The sequence below is a fragment of the Mustela erminea genome, chromosome 1 (genome assembly GCF_009829155.1).
Source record: "Mustela erminea isolate mMusErm1 chromosome 1, mMusErm1.Pri, whole genome shotgun sequence".
NCBI classification, from domain to species: Eukaryota; Metazoa; Chordata; class Mammalia; order Carnivora; family Mustelidae; genus Mustela; species Mustela erminea.
Genome location: NC_045614.1, coordinates 17761213 through 17787212, shown reverse-complemented (window position 1 = coordinate 17787212; position 26000 = coordinate 17761213). Strand labels below are relative to the sequence as shown.

Sequence of the window (26000 nt, the reverse complement as noted above, 5' to 3'; positions counted from 1 at the left end):
AGCTGAGGAAGATAAAGGAAAACTTTTTTTTTTTTTTTAAATAAGCTTGTTTGAAAAGACTATGGTCGAGTATCCTAAGAAAATCTGCCCATGATCAGAAACACAAGATAGCCCCAATTATATGTTTGTGGCCCCACAAACCCTAGGGAGAGAGATTAATTTTTCTTTTTTGTTACAATCTAGGTCTTTTTTTTTTCCTTTCCCAAGTGATTCCTTCTAGAACTACCTGAGGTCATTGGCTATGCAGGGGAAACCCAGAATTAGCGTTATCTTTCAAGGGATCTAAGGAATAAGACCATTCGCTAGTGTGGGTTTTGAGGGGAGTCCTCTACCACTCCAGCGAGAAGGCAAGCCTGGAGCAGCGGTTGGAGCCCTGGGTTAAGAATTTATTTTACATAAACGCGGAAGGTACCATCTCCCAAGCTCATCTTGCAGTATAGATCAGTGAATCAGGCTCTAGACAGGATTTTTCAGCCTCCTGCAATCCACATTTGCGCTAGATAGGGGTTTTTTTTGTTTGTTTGTTTGCTTTTTTGTTTTTGTGGTGGGGGCTCTTATGTGAACTGTACAGTGTTTACCAGCATCCGTGGCCTCTTCCCACTCGATGCCAGTATCACATCCCCAGAGATAATCACTGAATGTCCCCAAGGAGGCAGAATTGCCCCTGGTTGAGAACAATCTAGGAATAGCAATTTTGATCAACAACCAAATACAATCTTTTTATCCAATTGATTCTTTGATTTTCTTCATAACATTCTGTCCCTCTCCCCCTTGGAGATTGCTTTTACTTTCTGGGGGGGGTGGTGTTTCAACATTTTTCTCAGACAAATTATGAATTTTTTAATTGGAAATTTACATACTTTATAAATTTTAGTTCCAGTTTCTTAATTTCTAACAAAAAAGGCTTTGAGTTTGCGTGCAATTTTGTTGAACCTGTTACTCAGTTTAGAGAGAGTTGACATCTTAATTTTGAGACTGCTAATGGAGGAACATGGTATAGCTCTTTATTTAGGTCTTTAATTTCTCTCAGTGTGTTTCATGTTTTCCAGCATGTTGCTCTTACACATTCTTTATTATACTTATTCCTAGGTGTTTCATTTTTGTGATACTTTAAATACTTCTTTTCCAATTTAAAACTTTTCTTTGAAATAAAATTGAGTTTTTCTATTCCACATCTGTCTTGTGACTTTGTTAAACCTTTTAGTTTTGGTATTTTTTAATAGATTTCTTCAGATTTTCTTTATAAACAGTTGTGTATATTAATGAAAGATGGTTACTCTTCCTTTTATGTATGTGTGCATTTTATTTATTTTTTTTTCCTGATTGAGATTTAATATAATTGGGAGAGCCACCAGATCTACCTGTTATCTTGTGTACCATGTAATCATTTTCATTATTTTTTTAAAAACTCATCTAAACAATAGTCACAGGCCTCTGATACTGACACATATTAGTTTCTGTTTACCTGACACTAAAGCTCCTTGCATTTTTCTGTTGCAGGCCCTGGAGATGTACAAGGATGATTGGAACAAAGTGTCAGAGCACGTTGGAAGTCGTACTCAGGATGAATGCATCCTCCACTTTCTGAGGCTTCCTATTGAGGACCCTTACCTTGAGAATTCGGATGCTTCCCTGGGGCCCCTGGCTTACCAGCCTGTCCCTTTCAGTCAGTCAGGAAACCCAGTCATGAGCACTGTTGCTTTTTTGGCATCTGTGGTGGACCCTCGTGTGGCATCTGCCGCAGCAAAAGCAGCTTTGGGTATGGACTTCCCTGAACCACGTCGTCAACATAGTCGTTTCAGATCATGGTTTAGTACTTGACTTTGTATACATGTTGTCCTGATAACTGATTGCAGTTATCAGCTGCAATGTTCATTTCAGTTATACAACAGAAAATCAGACATTACCCCTTGATGTTATATTTAAAAGTATTGCAATTTTTAAATTTTATTTTATTTTTTTTTAAGATTTATTTGAGAGAGAGTGCATGGACAAGACGGTTGGTTGCGGGGAGAGGGAGGAGAAGCAGACTCCCCATTGAGCTGGGATCCTGACCCAGGGCTTGATCCCAGGACTCTTGAGATCTTGACGTGAGCCAAAAGCAGATGCCCAACCTGCTAAGCCACTCAGGTGCCCCTAATATATTAATAGTTCTAAAATTAAGAGCATTTATTAAGAATCGGAGGGGCAGGGGCTGCCTGGGTGGCTCAGTGAGTTAGGGCCTCTGTCTTCGGCTTGGGTCATGGTCCCAGGGTTCTGGGATCGAGCCCCGTGTCGGGTTCTCTGCTCAGTGGGAAGCCTGCTTCCCTTTCTCTCTCTCTGCCTGCCTCTCTGCCTACTTGTGGTCTCTGTCTGTCAAATGAATGAATAAAATTTTAAAAGGGGAAAAGAAAAGAATCAGAGGGCAAAGCAGAGTTTTTGTGGTTTATTTTTTAATTTATTTGGATTTTGACATAACCAGCCAAAGAACCTTTTAACATTGCTTGATTTTATTATAATTAGAACTTTCTCATGCTTATAAAACCCTTTCTTGGGTTTTTGGTTATTTAATACTTGCTGTTCGCCTTACTATCTAGCCTGCAGCGTTAGATTAAATTTGGCAGAAATTCTGATGTTACTGATGAAAATTTGGAAATCTCTATTTATACAGCAAGATACTGTGACATGTAAGTTAAAACACAGAATCATAGAATTCCGTTAGTCTACATGACCATCTCATCTGGTGTTCTTGTTTCACTAGGATAGATTAAGACTGAGTCCCCAGAAAGGTCACTGCGTGCAAGACCCTACCTAATGTGTTGGACTTCCTAGTAGTTTACATTAAAGCAAATATTTGTGCAAAACCAAGTCACGCTATTCCATTTGTTTTCTTGAACAGAGGAGTTTTCTCGGGTCCGAGAGGAGGTACCACTAGAATTGGTCGAAGCTCATGTCAAGAAAGTACAAGAAGCGGCACGAGCCTCTGGGAAAGTGGATCCCACCTATGGCCTGGAGAGCAGCTGCATTGCAGGCACGGGACCTGACGAGCCAGAGAAGCTTGGTGAGTTATGGCTGTCCCCAAGGACAGGACTAATAGATGTTGTATTTTCCTATCAGCTTGTTTAAACAATTGGGTTTGTTTGCTTCTATTTTTATAATGTCTGTTTATATACTTTTTTATTTCTATTAGGGTGAGAACAATGATTAGTATCAACTTGTCACTTAAGATTAGTATATGATTTTTTTCTCTTATCCCTTCCTTTTATGGTGATAGAATTTAAAGGTTGTCTGAGAGCTGTTAATAAAATTAACATCACAGCTGTGAAGTATCTGATGCCAGGTTGGTTTTTTGTGTTTTTTTTTTTAAGATTTTATTTATTTATTTGACAGACAGAGATCACAAGTAGGCAAAGAGGCAGGCAGAGAAAGAAGGGGAAGCAGGCTCCCCACTGAGCAGAGAGCCTGATGTGGGGCTCGATCCCAGGACCTTGAGATCATGACGTCAGCTGAAGGCAGAGGCTTAACCCACTGAGCCACCCATGTGCTCCAGTGATGCCAGGTTTTAAGATTTTTTTTTTTTTAGTTAAGTAATCTCTACACCCAGCTGGGGCCCAAAATCAAGACCCTGAGATCAAGAGTCATACATTCCACCGACTGAGCCAGCCAGGTGCCCTGTGATGCCTGTTTTTAGATCTAGGTTTTGAGCATGTGAACATAAGAATTCTGAAAGGACTTTGTGATTATTTAAAATTTTTATGTTGCTGGCTAGGTTTAAATTTGTTGGTTTTTGTTTTCAGTTGAGGTAAAATTCATATAAAATTCTCTGTTTTAATCACTTACAGGTATACAGTCTAGTAGCTTCTAGTACATTCACAGTGTTGTGCATCCATCCCAGTATCTAACTCCAGAACACTTTGGTCACCCCAAAAGATAATTCCATACCAGTTAAGCAGGTGTTTCCTTCCCATTTCTTCTCTCCTCGGCCCTCATAACCACTAATCTGCTTTCTGTCTCTATGGGTTTGCCTATTTTATACATTTCCTGTTAATAGGATCATACAGTATTCAGGCTTTTGTGTTGACTTCTTTCACATAGCATAAGGTTTTCAAAGTTCATCCATTTGTAATATAAGATCACTACTTCATTCCTTTCTTTGCTGAGTAATATTCTTTCAGTGGATACACCACATTTTACTTATCCATTCATCAGTTCGCATATGTTTTTTTTTTTTTTTTAAAGATTTTATTTATTTATTTGACAGAGAGAAATCACAAGTAGACAGAGAGGCAGGCAGAGAGAGAGAGGGAAGCAGGCTCCCTGCTGAGCAGAGAGCCCGATGCGGGACTCGATCCCAGGACCCTGAGATCATGACCTGAGCCGAAGGCAGCGGCTTAACCCACTGAGCCACCCAGGCGCCCCAGTTCGCATATGTTTGTATCGTTTCCATTTTTTCACTATTTTGGATAATGCTGCTATGAACATTGAGGTACAGGATGTTTTGTGAATATAGGTTTTTTTTGATTCTCGGTACCTAGGAGTGGGATTACTGGATCAAATTGTAATTTTATGTTTAGCTTTTTGAGAAACTAGCCAGCTGTTTTCTGTACTGGTTGTACCATTTTATGTTTTCACCAGCGACATATGAATGTTCTGACTTCTCCATGTCCTCACCAACACTTGTCCCCCCCCACCCCCGCTTTTAAAGGATACACAGCTGGAATGTTTGTGAAGTGGTTTTCATTTGCATTCAATTTGGGGAGTATTGCCATCTCAGCAATGCAAAGTCTTTCATTCCTTGAACATAGGATGTTTTCCATTTACTTAGATCTTCTTTAACCACTGTTTTGAACTTTTTAGTCTTGCCTGTTGTGCTCTTGGCACCTGTTTTACATTTCCTTTAGTTAAATTTATTCCTTTGTATTTTATTCTTCTGAATGCTTTTGTAAGTGAAATTATTTTCCTAATCTCAAGGGGAAAGCATTTCATTATTAAGTATGATGTTAGCTATTGGATTTTCCTAGATTCCTTTTATCGAGTTTAGGGAAATATTCTCTATGCGTAATTTGTTGAATCTTTTTATCTGGAAAACATGGTGGAGTTCACCAGCTGCTTTTTCTGTATCAATTAAGATGACCATGTGTTGTTTTTACTTTTTTCTTTAAATATGTTGTATTAATGATTCTTGCCTGTTGAACCTCTTTTGCAGTTCTGGGATCAATCCCACTTGATTGATCATGGGAATGTTCCACGGAATACTCTTCTTGGATTTAGTTCGCTTTTAGTATTTTGTTGAGGATTTTGCATCTGTATTCATAAGGGGCGTTTGTTTAGTATTTTTCATTTTTTGTGGTAACTCTGTCTGGTTTGATATCAGGGTAGTACTTACCTCTAAGAATGAATTAAGAATTGTTCTTGATTTTTTTGAAGAGTTTTGAGAATTATTGATGCTCATTCTTCTTTAAATGTTTGCTGGAATTCATGTAGGAAGCCATTAAGTTCTGATTTTTTTTCTTTAATGTTTTCTAGGGACTGATTTACCCTGTTTACTTGTTTTCTACTTAGGTTTATTTAGTCTATTTTGGTTTTCTATTTAGGTTTTGGGGTTTTCTATTTAGTCTTTTTAGGTTTTCTATTTTGGTAGTGTGCCTCTTTGTAGAAATTTGTGTATTTCATATACATTGTCTCATTTGTTGCCCCCCCCACACACACACATACACACACCGAAATCATAACAACCAAAAGTGGAAACAACTCAAATGTCTATCAACTGATAAATGGATAAAGAGAATGTGGTTTTGCAGTGGAGTATTACTCAACCATAAAATGGAATGAAGTACTGACATAATGTGACCTCATGGATCATCGTTGAAAACATGGTCATGAACAGGCAGATTTATAGTGACAGAAAGTAGATTAATGTTTGCTTAGGGCTAGGAGAAACAGGCAAAGTGGGATGATAGCTAGCCGGTATGGGGTTTCTATTTGAGGTAATAGAAAGGTTTTAGAATTTACTGTGGTAATGATTGCACATATCTTGGAATATACTAAAACTCATTCAGTTGTACTCTTTTAATGAGTCGATTGTGTGGTATGTGAATTATATCTAAGTAAAGCTATTTTCTTAAAAAGTTTATAATGGGGGTTGCCTGGGTGGCTTGGTTGGTTAAGCGTCTGCCTTTGGCTCAGGTCATGATCCCAGGGTCCTGGGATCCAACCCTGCATTGTATTGTACTCCGTGCTCAGCGGAGCCTGCTTCTCTGTCTCCCTGTGCCTGCTGTTCTGCCTACTTGTGCTCTCTATCTCTCTGTCAAATAAATAAATAATTTTAAACAAAGTTTATAATGTCTTTTTACATTCCTTTTTATTTCTATTAGGTTGGTAGTAATGTCCCCATTTTCATTCCTGATTTTAGTAATTTGGTCCTTTTTTCCTCCCTTCATCAGTCTTAAAGACATCAATTTTACCAGCTTTTGATTTCAGTGATTCTTTCTGTTGTTTTTCTGTTCTCTATGTTATCGCCACTGTAATTAATCTTTATTCTTTCATTCTACTTGTTGGTTAAATCTGCCTTTTTTTTTTTTTTTTTAAAGATTTACTTATCTTTAAAGATTTTACTTATTTGAGAGAGAGGGAGGGAGGGGCCGGAGGTAGGGCAAGGAGAAGGAAAAAAATCTCAGTCAGACTCCATGCTGAGCATGGAGCCCACCATGGGGTGTGATTGAGATCATGACCTGATCTGAAATCAAGAGTTAGATGCTCAACGAGTTGAGCCACCCAAGTGCCCCTAAGTTTGCTCCACTTTTTAGTATTTCCTTGCTTTGGAAGATGGGATATTGATGGGATATTTCTTCTTTATTAATATTGACTTCTATTGCTGTATAAATTTCCCTCTCAGTGCTCCTTTTACTGCATTCTATAGGTTTAGACATATTTTTGTTTTCATTCTTCTCAAAGTATTTTGTAATCTCCCTTTTGGTTTCTTCTTTAACCCAGGGTTTTTGTTTGTTTTTTTGTTTATTTGGGTTTTTTTTTAAAGATTTTATTTATTTGACAGACAGAGATCACGAGTAGGCAGAGAGGCAGACAGAGAGAGAGGAGATGTGGGGCTCGATCCCAGGACCCTGGGACCATGACCTGAGCCGAAAGCAGAGGCTTTAACCCACTGAGCTACCCAGGTGCCCCAACCCAGGGGTTGTTTTAAGAGTGTGTTGTTTATACACCAAATTAGTGAATATTTTTAGATTTTCTTCCATTACCAATTTCTAATTTCATTCCATTGTATTCAGAAAAGATAATTTGTGTGGTTTCAATCTTTTAAATTTTATTGAGACTTTTTTTGTTGCATAATATATTGACCTAGTGAGTATTCCTTTTGCATTCTACTGTTGTTAAATGGCATCTTCTGTGTATGTTTGGTCTGGCTGGTTTATAGTGTTGTTCAAGGTGTCTGTTTTATCATTTTTCTAGTTGGTCTACCCTTCATTGAAAGTGATGTCTTGAAATTTCCAACTGTTGTTATTGAACTATCTATATTTCTTCCTTCAGTTCTGTCTGGTTTTGCTTTGTATATTTTGTTAGTTGTATACATATTTATAATTGTTGATCTTGCTCACGAATTGGCCCTTGTATCATTATATAACATCTTTCCTTTTTCTCTTTTATCTTTTTTTGCCTGTAAGTCTATTCTGTTTGGTATTAACGTACCACTCCAGCTCTCTTTTGGCTACTGTGTTTGCATGGAATATCTTCTTTCTCTTAATTTACTCTTCAATCTCTTTGTGTCTTTGGATCTCAGATAGGTGTCTTATAGACAACATATTGTTCGTTGGATTTTAGGATTTTGCAGAATTGGGTTGTACCTTTGGTTCTGCCCTGTACAGCTCTAGCACTTTCAAAAGCTATTTAACCTTCATTAGCTCTGAGTTCTCTCAGGTATGACATGAAAGTGATGGTTAGATACTCTCTCCAGTGTACTTCATAGTCATGCTAGTTTGTGATATTGGACAGATGACATTTTGCTGCTAAGGAATTCTGATTACTTTAATTTATTACAAAGAGGAGTAAAATTTTAGGAAAGTAGCTTCATAAGCAGTACCTGGCTTCTCAAATGGCAAGTGTTCCTATATGCTAAAAGAAGCTAATTTTCACACCACAGGAAACTATTTCATACACGATTATCAGTAGTGTATTCCCACTACTGACTGTAGTAGTGGGAATATTTCTTTTCCCACTTTTCTTACATTGTTCCTTACATTTCTTACATTGTTACATTGTTTTCTTACATTGTTCATTAATTTTTTTCTCTTCATTATGAAGCAATTTCTGATGAGTAACTCAAGCTAAAGGTTTCTTGCTGTCCCCTCGCCTCATTCTACCTCTGTTTCAGTTGTGTACAGTTTACTAATTATGCTTCAACTGCAGTCATTTTTTATTTCTCTTTGATTTGTTCTTAGAATAAAGTGTATGTAAAATAGAAAATGAAACTGCCACGCAAGACTCCACAGATGGAGTGCAAGACTCCACTCTGTTCTGAGTGGTCTGAGTAGATAGCACTGAGGTCTCTTCAAGCGTAAAATCTCATGGTCTCCCTGAGGTTGCATAGGTCCTATTCCTTTTGTTCCCTCTGCCTTCGTGAAAATGTCAATCTAGGAGTCTCATTTTGCAGATGTCTGGAAACAGATTTTCGGATCAAACCTCTTACTCTTAGCCCTTAGAGCAAATTATTGGCTTTTTTTTTTTTTACTTGTTCTTAACAGAGTATCCATAGTATTTCTTGGTTTGAAAACTCACTTATTTTTCTGTCTTAGATGGATACCCAAATTAGCAAGCCGAGCCATATCCCTCTTGCTTTTTACTGATTCTGCACCACCAGGCAGTGCCCAGCTCAGGCAGGGGAAGCCTGGACCTATTGAATGCCTGGGAAATGTCTTACTTTCCTCGACTTTTTGTGGTTTTGGTTCATTTGCAGCATCTTTTAGTTCCCAGTGGTCATGGAATTGAAAAGGGTTGGCACCACCTTCTTAGTGTGATTCAAAGAAGTTTCTGTACTTAGCAAAATCAGGGACAAGTTTCTATATGTGAATCTGTTTTTAAAATTTTGGTAGGTGATCCCATAGAGCATTAGGGGTTAAGAAACAGGTTGCAAACATAGCCATTTCTAATTTAACAAACCCAAAATCTAGCGACCTCAGTCTTTCTGGGGTCCTTTTTCTGATTGAGTAGTGAATGTGTGGTTTCCGCAGGGAGCAAAGCTTGGATCTGACTGCTGCAGGAAGCACTGGAGGCGGCAGGGGATGATTCTTTGAATGGCACAGAAAGTAAACTTCATTCATAGTAGCTGGAAATAGCCTATCAGAAAACCTCTCTGAAGTACAGTGGATACTCACTAGTTGCAACAACAGAATTTGGGCCCTTTTACCATTTAGTAAGTGTAAAGGAAAATACCAGTATAATATGAATATTTGGGAATGAGTTGTAAATAGAATTGTAACTTAATGCTGGCCTATGATAGTTAATGGATTTATGTCGGGCTGTGACTGACAGAATAAATTAGGAGACAGCAAATGGTTCTTGGGGTGGAATTGGCTCAGCAAAATTGTGTTGTGAAGGCAACAGTGTACCTCCTTTCCTTCTGAGCCACATTCCAGATAGGGAGTTCACAGAAAGGAGGTATTGATTTTACATTTAAACTGACACTTGATATAACAAAACAGTGCCACTGATTTGAAATAGAATGATGCAGGATTTTCCTTATCAAGATACTGTTCTTGAATGGGGAGTTCACATACTTTTCTATTGTTAAACTTAATTTACTATGCTGTCCGTATTAACTTATATTTATTAACAGTGGTAAAATGACAATACAGGAAAAAATAAGTAAGTTTCCTTGTGAAATACAGGACTTCTCTTGGATTTCTCACATTGACCTTTCTAACTTTTCTTTTTCTTTTTTTTTTTTTAAAGATTTTATTTATTTATTTGACAGAGATCACAAGTAGGCAGAGAGGCAGGCAGAGAGAGAGAGGAGAAAGCAGGCTCCCTGCTGAGCAGAAAGCCCGATATGGGGCTCGATCCCAGGACCCTGGGATCATGACCTGAGCCAAAGGCAGAGGCTTTAACCTAACCCACTGAGCCACCCAGGCGCCCCAGACCTTTCTAACTTTTCATTGTGGGTTTGGAATGTGGAGAGTGTTTGGTAAAATCTGGAACACCTCTTATTTTCATTTTAGGTGACTTCTAGGAATTCTTGAGGAAATGAGTGCTCCCTTCTCAGAAGGGGCTTGTCATTTCATCCTCTTTAACTCTACTCATTCAACAGTAGCTACTGACTTCTCTAAATCTGCATGGTTTTTTGTTTCTGTTTGGCCAGAGACCATTCTGGGAATAGAAAAAATACTGATATTTGAGACCTTTTGCATTTAACTAAAAATATTATCAGATTTTATTTGCCCAGTTATAGGGGAAGGTGAGGGAAGTTAAGAAATGAAATGAAAAGAATTTTTTTTAATTTTTTATTTTTTTATAAACATATATTTTTATCCCCAGGGGTACAGATCTGTGAATCGCCCGGTTTACACACTTCACAACACTCACCATAGCACATACCCTCCCCAGTGTCCATAACCCCACCCCCCTTCTCCCAACCCCCCTCCCCCCAGCAACCCTCAGTTTGTTTTGTGAGATTAAGAGTCACTTATGATTTGTCTCCCTCTCAATCCCATCTTGTTTCAAAATGAAAAGAATTTTTAAACATTTTTCAGAAGTTGTTGGAAATCAGCATTTCTTTGTGACACATTATATAGAGGTTTTCTGACTGGTGCTTTGAGGGTTTTCTTTTTTTTTTTTTTTTTTTTAAGATTTTATTTATTTATTGGACAGACAGAGATCACAAGTAGGCAGAGAGGCAGGCAGAGAAAGATGGGGAAACAGGCTCCCTGCTCAGCAGAGAGCCCAACGTGGGGCTCGATCCCAGGACCCTGAGACATGACCTGAGCCGAAGGCAGGGGCTTAACCCACTGAGCCACCCAGATGCCCCTTGAGGGTTTTTTTTTTAATAATCCTTTGGAGGAGGTGGCAGTTTTATTATAAAACCAAGGAAACTAAGTTTTATCAGATGATGTAGGCTTGTGAGAATCTGGTTTATATTTTGAACCTAAATATCCAGTCCTAAAGCTCAGCCTCTTTTTATTGTCGCCTCGTGCCGGAAGTAACATGTGTAAGTATGTCTGTATTTTTCATTCATTGAACAAGGATCATTTAAGATCTTAGCTCCATTGTACTGTCCTGCCTTATATCCTATGGGAAATATAGTAGGAGGAGACCCAGGTCCTCTTAAAAATCTATAGGAGCTACATAAGGAGAGGCAAATGTACCAGGAAGAGCAGCTAGATGATTCATCTCTACGAGATCAAGTGCTTAGAAACCCACGCCAGAATTTAGTCAGAGTGAGTCAGTGTACAAGCCTGCACTGCATTGCATAAGCATTCTTGAATGGGAGGTCAGTCCTGGACTTCTTTTTTTTTTCCCCCTTTTAACTCCTAGGGATAAATAAGACTATAAATATGTTGTTACCATGTCATTTCATTGTGCTAGGGTACTGGTGACCAAAACATACCAAAATCCCTGCCTACAAGGATTGTATATTTTCAAGGTGGAAGATGAAATATGTGATACATAAAACTTCAATTGTGTAAATTAAATGTAAATATGTAGAAAGAGTATATTGGCTGGTAAGTGGTATGGTAAAAATTAAAGTAGGATTAGGAAGATAAGTGTGAGTGTATGGAATTGTAGTTTTCGTAGTTCAAGGAATATGTTACCAAGAAAGTGACATTTGTGCAAAGGTGTGAAGGAGTCATCAGACATCTTAGGTCAGAGTGCTGTGGGCACTGGGAGCAACCACTGTACAAGTCCCTAGACAGGAGCTGCCTGGCATAGTTGAGGAATACCAAGGGGAGATCATGGACAAGTAGCTGGACCGCACATAGCGGCAGTTATGGGAGATGATGAGGGGCTTATGGGCTATAAGTTTTAATTTTTACTCTAGGTGAGATGGAGCCAATGGGGGGCTTCGACCAGAAGAGTGTCAGGAGTACCTATATTTTTAAAACTCACTCTACTAGGATGAGAACATCACCTGTCTAGGAGTTATTAAATTGATTTATTTCTCAGAGAACTTATGTAATACATTTGAATATCAAATTTTTTTTTACCATATCACATAAATACTTTTTTAAAAAGACTTATTTATTTATTTGATGGAAAGTGAGACAGCCACAGAGGAAACACAAGGAGGGGGAGTGGGAGAGGGAGAAGCAGGCAGCCGGATGCGGGGCTCAATCCCAGAACCTGAGCCGAAGGCAGATGCTTAACCACCCAGCTGGCCCTATTAAATACTTTAGTAATTTCTCTTTACTTGACCTGGAGACTTGACAGAATAGCCTTCTGATAACTTGTTTACTTATAGTCAAACATACTGAAAATACTGAAAGGATAGCGCAGTGAGATTTTGTGGGCCTACCAGTGAGGTTCAACTTTGCTGTATCTATCTAGCAGTCTAAATGATTTTTATTTTGTTTTTGGTGAACTATTTCAAAATAAGTTGTAGACAGCATGAGTCTGCACCCTAAATAGTTCAGCATGTGTCATCTTATAGGAATAAGGACGTTCTTCTATATAATTAACACAATATAATGCATCTTAGTCCCTTTTGAGGCTGGCAGCCCTTCCTTTCCCAGGGAATTGGAATGTATGTGCATATTCAAGGGTCTGTTGAAGACTTATTTATTGTAGCCCCCATTTGTATTTCCTGATGGTTTTATTTATTTAATTTTTTGCCTCTGAGTAGATTAACTGTATCTTAATTTTGGTTTAGAGAAATTTGAAAGATTGAGTTAATCGATGTTTGTTGCTTACAGTTAACTATGTATGCTCTAGGGCTATTGAATCACAAGTAGAACGTTCAGAGAAGATTCTTTTATGTCAGTGAGTGGATTGTCCACTGAGCTCTGTAACATCCTGTGGAATATGGGGCTGCAAAGAGTGTATCTTGAGCCATTGGCCCCCCTCTGTGTAGAAGAACCCAGTTAATCACTTCTAGTTTTTAGGAAAGTTAAAAATTAGTCTCTAGTCCATCAGGAGATTAAGAGCATCCTGACAATAATGTCGAAAGGGTCACTTTCTAGGAACAGGAAACCCAGAAGTGACTGTTCTAGTTCTTGCCTCAAGATACTAGTCATCGCTTATAAATAGCCTCATTCTTCTCATCACGAGGATTTCCATAACATTTTAAAAATCAGGCACTTTTAGAACACCATGTGTGAAAATATGCTAGGCTGGTGAAGCTAAGCAAACAGTGGAACAGTATTTGATTATGGGACTTCCATCATGTAGAGTGGCTTCTCTGTCCTCTTTGTCAATATTCTGTTTGAAGGGCTCTTCTAAATATCAAGAGGCAGAGAAGGATAGAGTCACTTTTCTTAGCAGCTTATAATTGGACGTTTAACCTCTAAGGACTAGCTAATGCTGGCTGGGATTTAAGTGACTTGGCTAAAGACCCATATTTATTAAATGGTAGGATACGTGTTTTTAGGAAGAAATTGGCTTCCATTATATAATGTAATTATATAATGCCTTTGGGGACTTTTATCAAATTAGGCCTTTTGTTTACTTGATGGAGATGTCTTGCTATAGGCTACTATGTAGGACATAAGTAATACCCTCTCTTCGGGGCATCTGGGTGGCTCAGTCTTGGTAAAGCATCCAACTCTTGATTTCAGCTCAGGTCATGATCCCAGGGTCTGAGATGGAGCCCTGTGGTCAGCAGGGAGTCTGCTTTTTTCCTTCTCCCTTTCCCCGTGCTCCACAGCTCACTACACACACTCTCTCAAACAAACAAATAAGTCTTAAAAACAACAACAACAACAATACTCTATTAATTGGGACTGTTTTTTGTGATGGGCTACATGTGTGTAGAAAAATAATCCAGTGTTCAAGGATTAGGGCCATAGTAAAGCATAGATATACATAATATTAATTGTTCAAGGAGGACTGTAAGAGTTAGCACGAAGGGACATGTAAGTTTAGACTGAGGAAGACTTCACAAAGAAAGGATTTGAACTGAACAATGGGAAGGAGGTATAGGATGTCAGTGAGCCAGGCTGGAGGAAGGATTCGGTTGTGCAGAGCAATGTGAATAAAGGCACAGAGATGGTAACAGAGGGTGGGACACAAACTGGCTTAGCTGCAACCCAGGGTTCAGATAAGGACAGTGAGAGATCAGATGCTCAGCTAGATGGGAGCAGAGTCACAGCGGATGGTGCGGGCTGGAACTGTATCCTGGTAGTTCTACGGAGTACTGATCTACTACAGGGAATGACATGGTCTGTTTCCCAGAAGTGTTGAGTGAGTTCCTACCATAGCCTTTACTCTGTTCCTTGACAAGACACAAATTATTGGACTAGCAGTTCTCAAACTTTTTGGGTCTTAAGCCTTCTTTATGCCCTTTAAAAATAATGAGGAACCCAAAATGCTTGAATTTATTTGAATTATATCCATTGATATTAACTGTATCTGAAATTAAAACAGAAACTTTGAAACCAAAACAGTACACAGGTGCACTGTGTGTCATGCAGCTTCTGGAAAGCCATGCTCCACTCTTAGAGGAGAGTGGAAAGGCAAATAACATCTTTGTGTTGTTATAAAAATAGTTTTGACCTTGGGGACCTTTCTGCCATGGTTGGTGGGGGGGTGGTACCTGGACCACACTCTGAATTGCTGATTTGTCCTTGAAGAATATTCATTTAGGGTGGGGAGACATTATAAGTAGGTAGGTAGGAAAGGAGGAAAAGAAGGAAGGGAGGGAGGGAGGTGAAAGACAAAAGACAAATATAGGTAGAGGCCCAAGTGAAGGAAACAGTTACGTTTGGGTCATTTAGGGAAGACGTCAGAGAGGCAGTAACTTTTTTAAACAATAAAGAAAGAGGAAAAAAGGATGAGCGTGTGTGGCATATTCTGGAAATAATACCAAGAAGTACTGTGACCAAGTGCAGCCGAACAGATGTGTGTGGAGGGGGTGATTTTGAAGGGCTTTTACCTTGTAGAAATCAAGAAGTCACCAGGAAGAAGAAATAACAGGATTCAGTCTGTTTTAGGAAGTACCTGCAGACAGTTTACAGATGACGGGCAGGAAATGGAAGAGTTGCCACCAAATAATCATAGTTCTTTTCCAGAAGCATCATTACTCATTTGTAACTCCACTTTTTTATTTTTCAAGCATTTCGTTCTCTCCTCCAAGTTGCCTTTCCTGGTTCTTTCAGCTCTTAGGGGCTGGTTCCTAGATCTCCTCATTCTCCTTTTGCTGGCAGTATTATCACTGGACTAAAAAGCACTTGGTTGCCAAAGCTAGGAGAAAGGTGTGGTGCCCGTGGAGGACAGTGTTCTGGCCTGGTGGGTGGGAGGAGATAGAAGCTCAGCGCTCCAAGGGTGAAAGAGACATGCAGCTAAAGGAGGTTAGGGGGTACTAGGCAAACGTGGAGGCGGAGGCCTGGAGTCAGTTGGGGGATCAGTATTGCAACTGTGGTGGGAGACAGAGCAAGAAATAGAGTGGAATCAGACTGGTATTACCATTTCCTGAATCTGGTCTCTGAAGATACTGTTATCTTGTGGCTGCCAGCTAATTGGCCTCTCAGCCTTGGTTCAGTTTCGTTCAAACATCCAGGAGGTGTATAGATAGTCTCCTATTGCTGCATAGTCCGTTATCACAAAGCTGGTGGCTTGAAACTGGATATATTTATTGTCTCATTGCTCCTATGATTCAAAAGTTTGTGCGTGGCCTAACGGGACCCTCTGATGGGGATATTGTGAGATTGCACTCAAGGTGGTGGCTGGGTTGTGTTCGCACCTACTAAAGAATCCACTTCCGTGTTCACTCCTGTTGTCAGAATTTATTTATTTCTAGTTGTAGAACTGAAGGCTCCAGCTCCTTGCTGGCTGTTGGCTGGAAGCTACCCTCAACGACCAGAGGCCACCACCCACTGTTCTCACCAGCTGCTTCCCCACCAGGGCAGCTTGCTGCATCAGGCCCTCAAGGAGAGTTTCTAGAGTGAGTGTAGTAAAGACGGGGCCTCATATAACTGAACATTGCATCGCCTTCCCCTTACTCTGTCGGTTAGATACACGTCATAGGGGCGCATGGGTGGCTCAGTGGGTTAAGGCCTCTGCCTTTGGCTCGGGTCGTCATCTCGGTCCTGGGATCGGGCCCCGTGTTGGGCTCTGCTCGGTGAGGAGCCTGCCTCCCCCTCTCTGTCAGCCTGCTTGTGATCTCTGTCTGTCATATAAATTAATTAATTTTTAAAAAAGAAAGAAACACGTCACAGGTGCTGCTAACACTCAGAGGGAGGGTACTGTACAAGGACATGAAAACCATGAGTTAGGGATCCGTGGGACCACTCTAGAATCTCACCACCTTGGTAGTCATTCTCCCAGGTTCTGGTCATACCCCCTGTTTGCCAGTGTCCCTCAATTCCCAGCATTAACGTTAAGACCTTAAGAGTTACAGACCTCCACAGTATCTGTATTCATAAGCAGGATTGTCACAGTATGAACTTTACTATCATAAGGTTCAGCAAACATTTTCTGTAAAGAGCCATGATAAAAATTTCAGGCTTCTGCAAACCAGACAGTCTGTGTCATAATTACTCAGACCTGCCTTTGTAGTGCAAAAGCAGCTGTAGACCATATTTAAACAAACAAATGTGGCTGCATTCTAATGAAACTGTATTTACAGAAATAGGCAGCAGGGCTGTAGTTCGCTGACCCCCAGTCAATCAGATTGGTCAGCTATCTCTGACCCATTAGTAACATTTTAAGAGAATGGGACAAGGGCCAGTGATTCATAACTGACCCTTTAAAGGAAAATTAAAAGTCGCATGGGGAGGGAAAGTCACGGAGGGCCTGTCAGATTGGGAAGGACCTTTGGAAGTTCAGGGCAGAATGAGAGCCCTCTGTTGGTGTCACTGAGGCAGTGCCACCAGCCACGGCAAGAGCTCTTGTTAGTAGAGAGGTAGGACTAGGGTGCAGTCCTAATAACTAATAACATAGTTAATGCTAATAACATTAGTTAATAACTAATAACATAGTTAATGCTAGTAACATTAATATCGTTGAACACTTACAGAGCGAGTTTGCATGAAATAATTTGTTTAATCATTAGCACTATTAGCACTGCTCTTAGGAAGGAGTGCTGTCATTGTTCTCCTCTTGTAGGTAAATAGACCCAAGTGTCGGTCAGCTAAGTAGCTTGCCCACGATCACTTCGGGCAGTCACTTCAGGGGCAGAATTTGAACCTAGACAGTCTGGATCCAGTACTCACCCACTTCTTCTAGATTAGGGGCGAGGAAATTTTGGTTCTTAGGCCACATCCAGATTGTCACCTGCGTTTAGTTAGCCTGTAATATCTGAGAGTCGTTTTTACATTTTTAAATGGTTGGAAAAAATAAGAGTACTCTTCTGTGACGTATAAATTATAGGACGTTGACGTCTCAGTGTCTGTAAAGTTGTATTGAAACACAGCCACACTCCAGTCCCAGGCTGCTCTCAGGGCCGGTGCTGTGCTGCTGGGGAGAGCTGGCGGCAGCTAAGCCTCATGCACCCTGCAGAGATGTGGAGAGGAGAGCTATTCTCTGCCCTTCGCAGAGCCCTGTTCTCTGGCATAAGGTCTGACTGTGAACCATGATGCTGGTATTTTCCCCTGGCTGGCCCGGCAGTATCTCCTAGCTCAGTTAGTTATGTGTCAAAGGATTTTGTGCTTTCTCCGCCTTTGTGTGTTTGGCATTGGCCCACTGGTTTGTGTTATGTGCCTTCTTGCTTAAATTTGGAACTTTTTAAAAATTCATTCTAGTATCATCTTCATTTATCCCTGCAGACATGGGTCAGACCACACATTTGTAGGGAAGGATTCTCAGCCGTCTAGTTTATAGACGTCAACAAGACGACATGGCATATGGGAAGGGGTACAACCTCTTAAGCGTTTACGCTTCCAACCAGAATTCAGACCAAAGAAAAGCTGTTGTTTTGTGTTCCTTTTTCCAAGAAGATGTCTAAAAGCAGCTTGAAAAAGTGTTTTGTAGGATAGAAACCACTTTCCATACTCCTCCACATGGCATCTTGAGGAACACACAACTCCTAATTAACTCTTAATAGACATCTCATTAAAGGTCTGAGCACTGGCCGCAGGTTTCTTCCCTTTAACTGTACCATCATTGTATGGACAGGTGTTAATATTATGTGACTGTTCATCATGGGCTCATAGCTAATAAAAAGATTTAATATCAACTGTGACTGATTATCAGCTTTTAAATGACAACCCACAACCTCTTTAGGATGTGGAACTATAGGTTGCAGGTCGTCCTTTAAAAGCTGATTATCTTAAAAAAAAAAAAAATACTGCACTCCTCCTACATAATACTCACTCTGTTATTAAGCTGACTCAGCAAAGGTGGCCTAAGGCCCGTTCAATTAACAGTAACTTGTGAAGTTAGATTTGTTGTTTTTTCTTTTTAAACTCCATCTGTTTGGTTTTTGTTCAGATTTCATTTTTATATCTTAATGGGTCATAATGTGTGCTGTGTATTTCATCTGAATAAGAATTAGAGCATTAACGGAGCACCTGGGTGGCTCAGTGGGTTAAAGCCTCAGCCTTTGGCTCAGGTCCTGATCTCAGGGTCCTAGGATCAAGCCCCACATCGGGCTCTCTGCTCAGCAGGGAGCCTGCTTCCCTCCTCTCTCTCTGCCTGCCTCTCTGCCTACCTGTGATCTCTGTCTGTCAAATAAATAAATAAATAAATAAAGGATTAGAGTATTACCAACATCTCTGTCTCTCCCTTGTCTTTTCACTTCCCAACTGCCAGCACTGAGAATCCTAAATTTTTAAAAATTTTTTTCTTCTTTTTCTTTTTCTGAGAATCCTAAATTTTGAAATACCATTCGACTGCTTTTTGAGTGACTCTTATCACAAAGAAAGATGTACTGAATATGTTAGATGTAATTTTGTTTGTTTTTAAACTTTATAAAACATGGTTTATTTGTACTTCTGAGACTGTTTTCCTTACTCTTGGGGTTTTGGTGCATATCTGTGTAGTTACAATGTACAGGTCGGCACAGTTCATTTATGTCCACTGCTGTGAAATAGGCTGTGGTGTGATGTAACCCACTTTAATCATCTGTCCTTCCATTACTGGATGGGCGTTTTGGGTTGTTCCTGTTTGTTGCATCTCAAACGTGCATGTCCAGTCTTGTTTGTAGCTCACGGGGCACCTCTGTGCAGGGTTTTACTGAGATGAGACGCTTCTCCAAGGGTGCTTGGTGGACCGGTTGTCACACTGGGACAAGGAGTTGGCATCATTTAGCGGCCCTCTGTTTAAACTGGTTGTTACTTTTTCATAAGCTGAATTTTTTGGTGGAAGAAATTTAGAGCATTGAATATTTTGAATGTTGAACCTTGATCATTCTTGTGTAACTTCTTTCTTTGTTGTGGAGTAATCCTGTGAGTTGTAGGGTTTTAGGAAATTCTGGTTTTTTTCCCCAGAGTGAGTGAGTATATGTGTCAGTTGACACTTGGACCATAACACTCAATCATACACTTCCTAGTGTTAGGCTCTGCGGATATAGCGGGTATAAAGTAACATACCATTATGGTTTTATTTTATTTTTTTATTTTTTAAAGATTTTATTTATTTATTTGAGAGACCGCATAACCAGGGGGAGTGGTAGAGGGCAAGGGCCGGCTCTCCACAGAGCAGGGAGTCCAATATAAGGCTGGATCCCAGGACTCCTAGGATCATGACCTGAGCCAAAGATAAACACTTAAAGACTGGGCCACCCCAGGCCCCGGTCCGTTGTCATTTTAAATTACACTCCTCTGTAACTCATTTGAGTATCTTCTGTTTCCTGGTCATACACACATCATTCTATAATATAACTACTTTGTCTTTTGCTCACTTTTTAATTAATAGTTTTTATGATTTGCTATTTATAAATCTGATACACTGATCTAGTTGCTGTGCTGCCTGTGTTTTCTCCCTTTTTGGGGGCAACTTTTAATGAAAAGGAGTCCTTGATTTTATTAATAGAGTGAAGTTGGGGCTCCTGGGTGGCTCGGTTGGATTTCGGCTCAGGTCATGATCTCAGGGTTGTGGGATCGAGAGCACCCCCTCATCAGGTTCTGTTCTGAGCGTGGAGTCGGCTTGAGATTCTTTCCCTCTTCCTGCTCCTCCCACCACTCACGTTCTCTCTTTTTTAAACAAACAAATAAAATCTATTTTTTTTAAAGGTTTTATTTATTTATTTGACAGACAGAGATCACAAGTAGGCAGAGAGGCAGGCAGAGAGAGAGGAGGAAGCAGGCTCCCCGCTGAGCAGAGAGCCCGATGCGGGGCTCGATCCCAGGACCCTGGGATCATGACCCGAGCCGAAGGCAGAGGCTTTAACCCACTGAGCCACTCAGGCGCCCCATAAAATCTATTTTTAAAAATAATAAAATAATAGAGTGAAGTTAATTAGTCCTTTATGATTAGCACTTTTTGTGTTATGTTGAAAATAGAGTTCAGGTTTTGCTGTTTTCATGTGTCTTTATCTAGAATTGGTTTTTAACATGTGGGAAGTGGTTGCTTCTGTATGTTAATTCTATAGCTAACCACCTTGCCCTGAGATGATTTCTGGTAACTTTTTTGGCAAATTCTTTCAGGCATACAGTTCTGTTCTCTACAATCAAAACTGCTTGCTTCATTTTCTTAGTTGACTACTTTGGGCTCCAGTCACTCTGGCAGCATGGAGGGTGCACCTGGGTGACTCAGTGGGTTAAAGCCTCTGCCTTTGGCTCAGGTCATGATCCTGGGGTGTTGGGATAGAGCCTTGCATTGGGCTCTCTGCTCAGCTGGGAGCCTGCTTCCTCCTGCCTTTCTGCCTACTTGTGATCTCTGTCAAATAAATAAACAAAATCTTTAAAGATCTCCATCCCAAGATTCTGAGACCATGATCTGAGCCGAAGGCAGAGGCTTCAACCCACTGAGCCACCCAGGCACCCCTGGCATAAGGTTTTTGGGAGTTCTTTGTCGCTTCCAATTTGACCTTTCCCTATTAATAGTTATGACCCTTTTTCCAGTCCTTACACCATTAATTTGTGCCTTCTTTGTCTTTTCTTGATCTATCACATCAGTTTATCGACTTTATTATTTCAAAGAACCAAGTTTGGGGTATATCGAGTCTTTCTGTTTTATGTTTTAACTATCGTATTTTTGTTTTTTATTGCTGTGATTTTTATCCTTGTTGTGTTTTTCTCTGTATCTTCTATATTCTGTTGTTCTTTTTCTGCTTCTCAAGAATATAGAGTGTGTAAACATCAAGCTTTTTTTGTTTTTCTGATACAAGTTTAAGAAGCCTCTATATTTACTTCTTCATGCTATTTTTACTGACTCCCAAAATTACATTTCTAAGCCCAGAGAAATTTATCTGTATATTTTAAACTTAATTTCATTGCATTATGGTTAGAAACCTTGGGATGTGTGTCACTGACTTTTTGAAATCTGTCAAAGTTTACTCTTTACTTAATTTGTGACCAGTATTTTTAAATGTAACATGTGAGGTTGAAATTAAATACGTGTGTATTCTCTGGTGAGCATAAAACCAGCTTGCTGCATTTACATCCACTGTTGATCTTAATTGAGTAAAGTATATTCAAATCCCCACTGTGAGGCATATTTTCATTTCTGTCCTGCCGTTCTGTCAGCTTTTGCATTATGTAGTTTTGACACTTTTATTAGGTTCCTAAAAGTATGAAAAGTTAAATTTTCTGGTGACTTAAGCCTTTTCTTCATCACATCGTCACCCTCCATTTCGAACAGTGCTCTGTTCTTGATGCCTGTATTAAGTAACAGTACTGTGAAAACAGCACCATTCCTTGGATTGGCTTTTGCCTGGCTTACCTTTCCTTATGCTTTTGTATTTCCCATTTTCATGGTCTCCGTATGGATCATTTCTTTAGAGGTGTTTTATAGCTTTGTACTTTTCTTTTTACCTGGTTTAATCTGTTTCCCTTTGTTTTATTTCTAGAAAATTTTTTGATCTTTTGGGTTTCTAAATCTCTGCACATCTATCTCTAATATGCTTTTGTTGGTTGGAGATCTTTATTATTCTCTCTTTTAATGATCTGTTGCATTGACAGCTGTGCTAGATTCGGGATCTGGCAGATCTCATCTTGGTAGTAATCCTTGAGTGCTGAAACTGTCGATTAATGTTTCTGCTCAGTTTTTGTGGCTTCCTATTTTGGTGTTTTGCTCTGCTCTTTGTGAGCTCATTACTTGGATGGCTACAACTGGGATTGGAAAAACTGCAGAGGATTCTGTTTCTCTTAGAGGATTGCCCCTGGCTTGAGATCTCATTTGGCCACCTCCTCTGGCCAGCTCTGTAGAATCCCGGGCTTCTTCTCCTGCCCTGGATCTGGCTGGTCCAGGACTCAGCTTCCTGATGCTGAGCTCCTCTAAGCAAATAGGTCTGGGTGTGACCCTGGCTCCACTCCTTCCACACTCTGGCCCCACTCCTGGCACTGTAGTCTTCTGGCATTTTTTGGAAGGTGGTAATCTACCTTATGCAAGATTCGTGATATCCCGGACTGTCATGTCCCCGAATTCTGCAAGCAAGGTTTGCTTCCATCTGCAAGAATTAGAGCAAGAGGGATTTTCCTATTCAATAACTTTAACACGATTAGTTTTAAATATGTTTGTTTAGATATGTTTTAAGTATTCTCATTGAGGATAAATGCTGTTAGTCTTGCCATTTACAAGAGGATAATATTCAAATGAAAGCTGTAGGATATTTGAATGTTTTTATTTAAAACCACAGCAAACCCTCATTATGTGTGAAATACTTGTTTCTGTATAAAATTCTAAAAGCAAAAATATTTATCTAATTGTATTTTGTTTTTAAAATCTTTATTAACTTCCTAGCTACAGCATATAGTTAAGACTCCCTTAGTACCACATTCAGGGGTCTTCCTCCTGAGGCCCTTACCTGCATATGTTTCTCCTCTCTCATTGCCCCCTTCCTAGTCATCACCAAGGACTCCCATTTTCCCCATGCCCTTGAATCTTTCTGTCTCTTCCTTTAAAATGTCTTTCTCTATCTTGTACTACCCACCCCCAACCCCAGCCATGTCTGCATGGCTGTAATCGTTTATTCTTCCCCAACTGAAACAGTCGTGCCCTCTGTGCTTTTCACAGCATCTCCTACATACATGTCCACGATGGACTTCTTGCTTTGTGTCTTCCCCAGCCAGAATGTGAGGTCCTGGAGGTTCAGCATTATTTCTCCAACATGAAATACTCAAAATACATACTCATTAAGCATTGGTTAAATAGTAATAAGTTACTTGGAACTCTTTTTTGCTTTTTCGTACTTAAAATTTTTTTGAGGCTATTATTTTTATGCATGCAGAACAATAAAACCCCTCAGTACACAGCTCCATGCATTTTCACAAATTAAACGCATTCACGTAAGCAGCCCCAAGATCAAGAAGCAGGTCATTACCAGCACCTCAGCCTGTTCCCCACCCCACCCCACCCCACGCCAAAACTCACTGCTTGTCTGCCCACCCCTTCCCTGGTTAATCACTGTCCTCATCTCTAACACATTGATTACTTTCTTCTGTTTTTGAACTTTGAAATTAATATAATCATAAAGTCTGTGTTTTATGCTAGACTTCTCATGTTAACCTTACGGTTGTGAGACTTGTCCATATTATCATGCATACTTGTATTTCAAACATCACAGCTGTATGATCGCTTTTACCTTTGTTACATATTGTGTTACTTGTTCTTATTCTTCTCCTTGTAGAAGGGGCTGAAGAGGACAAAATGGAAACAGATACTGATGGTCAGCAGCCTGAAAAGGTGAAGTCTATGTGTTTGAATTCTCCTACCACAGAAAAGACACAGAGAGAGCATGCCTTTCATAGCATAACGGTTGGGTTTATTTTGATCTTTGATCCCTTTCAGGGAACTACAAATGATTCTGTCAGCCATTGGACTTTGCTGGTTTAAGGTATAAGTCTCACAAAGCATAGCAGAGGACATTTTTCACTTACACATTCAGGGAAGACTTACCCACTCCCCAACCTTTCCTTTTATATCCCTTTCAGGCACAGTTGGGAAAATGAATACAAAATTGTGGTTTTTATGAATATTGAATTATAGGGTTTGGTCCTGTACTTGTGCCAGAAGAGAATTACAGAATATTAAGGGATTTTTGTAGGAGAGTTAACTGCCAGTAGGAAAATAATTAGTAAAGTCTTAGTGATAGGTGGTATTTGAGGTAGGTTTTAAAGAGCAGGTAGCACTGTAAAGACTGAAACTGAAGTAGAGGTGAGGGACTCAAAGATCCCATTGGCCGTGGGGGAGGGATGCGGATGCCAGGGTACAGAAGGTGTCAACAGAGTGCCCCGTGTTCATGACCCACTCTCCAACTCAAAGAGGCTCTAAATGCCCAGTGAGTGTGGCAGAACAGGACCTCACAGCATCCTCGAGATCAGGGACACATGATTTAAAAATGGGCAAAGGACCTGAATAGACACTTTTTCCAAAGAATACATCCAGATGGCCAGCAGACACATAAAAAGATGCTCGGTATCACTCATCATCAGGGAAATGCAAATCGAAACTACAGTGAGAGACTGCTCACACCAATCAGAAAAGCTAATAACAAAAAGACAGCAAGTGTTGGCAACAGTGTGGGGAGAACGAACCCTTGTGCACTGTTGATGGGAATGCAGTTTGGTTCAGGCACTCTGGAAACTGTGGAACTTCCTCAGAAAGTTAAAGGTAGAACTACCATATGATCCAGCAATTCCGCTACTGGGTATTTATCCCAAGAAAACGAAAACACTAATTCAAAAACAGGTGCCCCCCCTGTGTTCACTGCAGTATTATTTATAATGCTGAGACATGGAGGCAACACGAATGTCCACTGATAAATGAATGGATAATGGAGAAGCGGTGTGTATCTCTCACACGACAGGAATAGTATTACTCAGTCATAAAAAAGAATCCAGTCTTGCCATTCACAACAACATGAATGGACCTAGAGGGTATTATACCAAGTGAAATAAGTCAGACAGAGAAAGACAGCTTCTTTTAATATTTAACTTAATGGGGAATCTAAAAAAACAAAACAGAAACAGCCCCATAAATACAGAGAACAGACTGGCGATTGCCAGGGGAGAAGGGTGTTAGAGAGATGGGCAAAGTAGGTGAAGGAGGATTAAGGTGCAAATTTCCCATTAAAAAATAAGCCAGGGGATTGAAAAGCACAGCATAGTGAATATGGCCAATACTATAATAATGTATGGTGACAGTAACTAGATTTATCATAACATTGTGTAATATATTGAATTGTCGCATCATTAGTGTTGTACACCTGAACCTAATAAAACCTTGTATGCCAGCTATACTTCAGTGGAAAAAAAGACAAGATTAGGAGTACACGATAAATATGCATTCACTATTTGACTGAACATATACAAGCTGGGATTTAAGGTCTCGATTGCATGTGTTGTTTTAAAATTGTACGTAGATAAGGATCGGATAATAGTAAAATTACAGTTCTTATACTGTTCTAAATATTATGCTTTGTGCTTTACATTAATGCTTTTATGAATTCATCTGGTTCCTAAATAATCCCATCACGTCAGTGATAATCTCTTCATTTTATAGACAGTGTTTAATTTACATGATTTGTCCAAAGTCACAGGGATTTCAAAATCTGTAAATGAAACCACATTCTGAATGGAGGAATTGAAGTTCTCAGTCCCCAGAGCATAGTCACTGATGCCCTATTGTAGCTTTTCCCAAAAACCATTAGCAAATGACTATATTAAAGGGCTTTGTCAGCTTTTTTATTTTGGCAGCATCCCATCTTGCTTCTGTGTTAATCAGTTTAAATGCTCTTGGTCCTTTTGGACAGGTATTTGATA

The 26000-nt window shown here is 39.8% G+C and overlaps 1 protein-coding gene across 3 annotated transcripts in view; it reads left to right on the top strand.

The window, feature by feature from the left end:
• The window catches only part of SMARCC1 (SWI/SNF related, matrix associated, actin dependent regulator of chromatin subfamily c member 1), a 173237-nt gene that overhangs the window by 101480 nt on the left and 45757 nt on the right, over nucleotides 1-26000 (top strand). For all 3 annotated transcript variants that reach the window (XM_032318216.1, XM_032318205.1, XM_032318225.1), the window contains exons 20-22: nucleotides 1501-1759; nucleotides 2879-3040; nucleotides 23867-23922. In XM_032318216.1, coding sequence (XP_032174107.1) covers nucleotides 1501-1759; nucleotides 2879-3040; nucleotides 23867-23922 — 477 coding nt within the window. The remainder of the gene's footprint in view (nucleotides 1-1500; nucleotides 1760-2878; nucleotides 3041-23866; nucleotides 23923-26000) is intronic.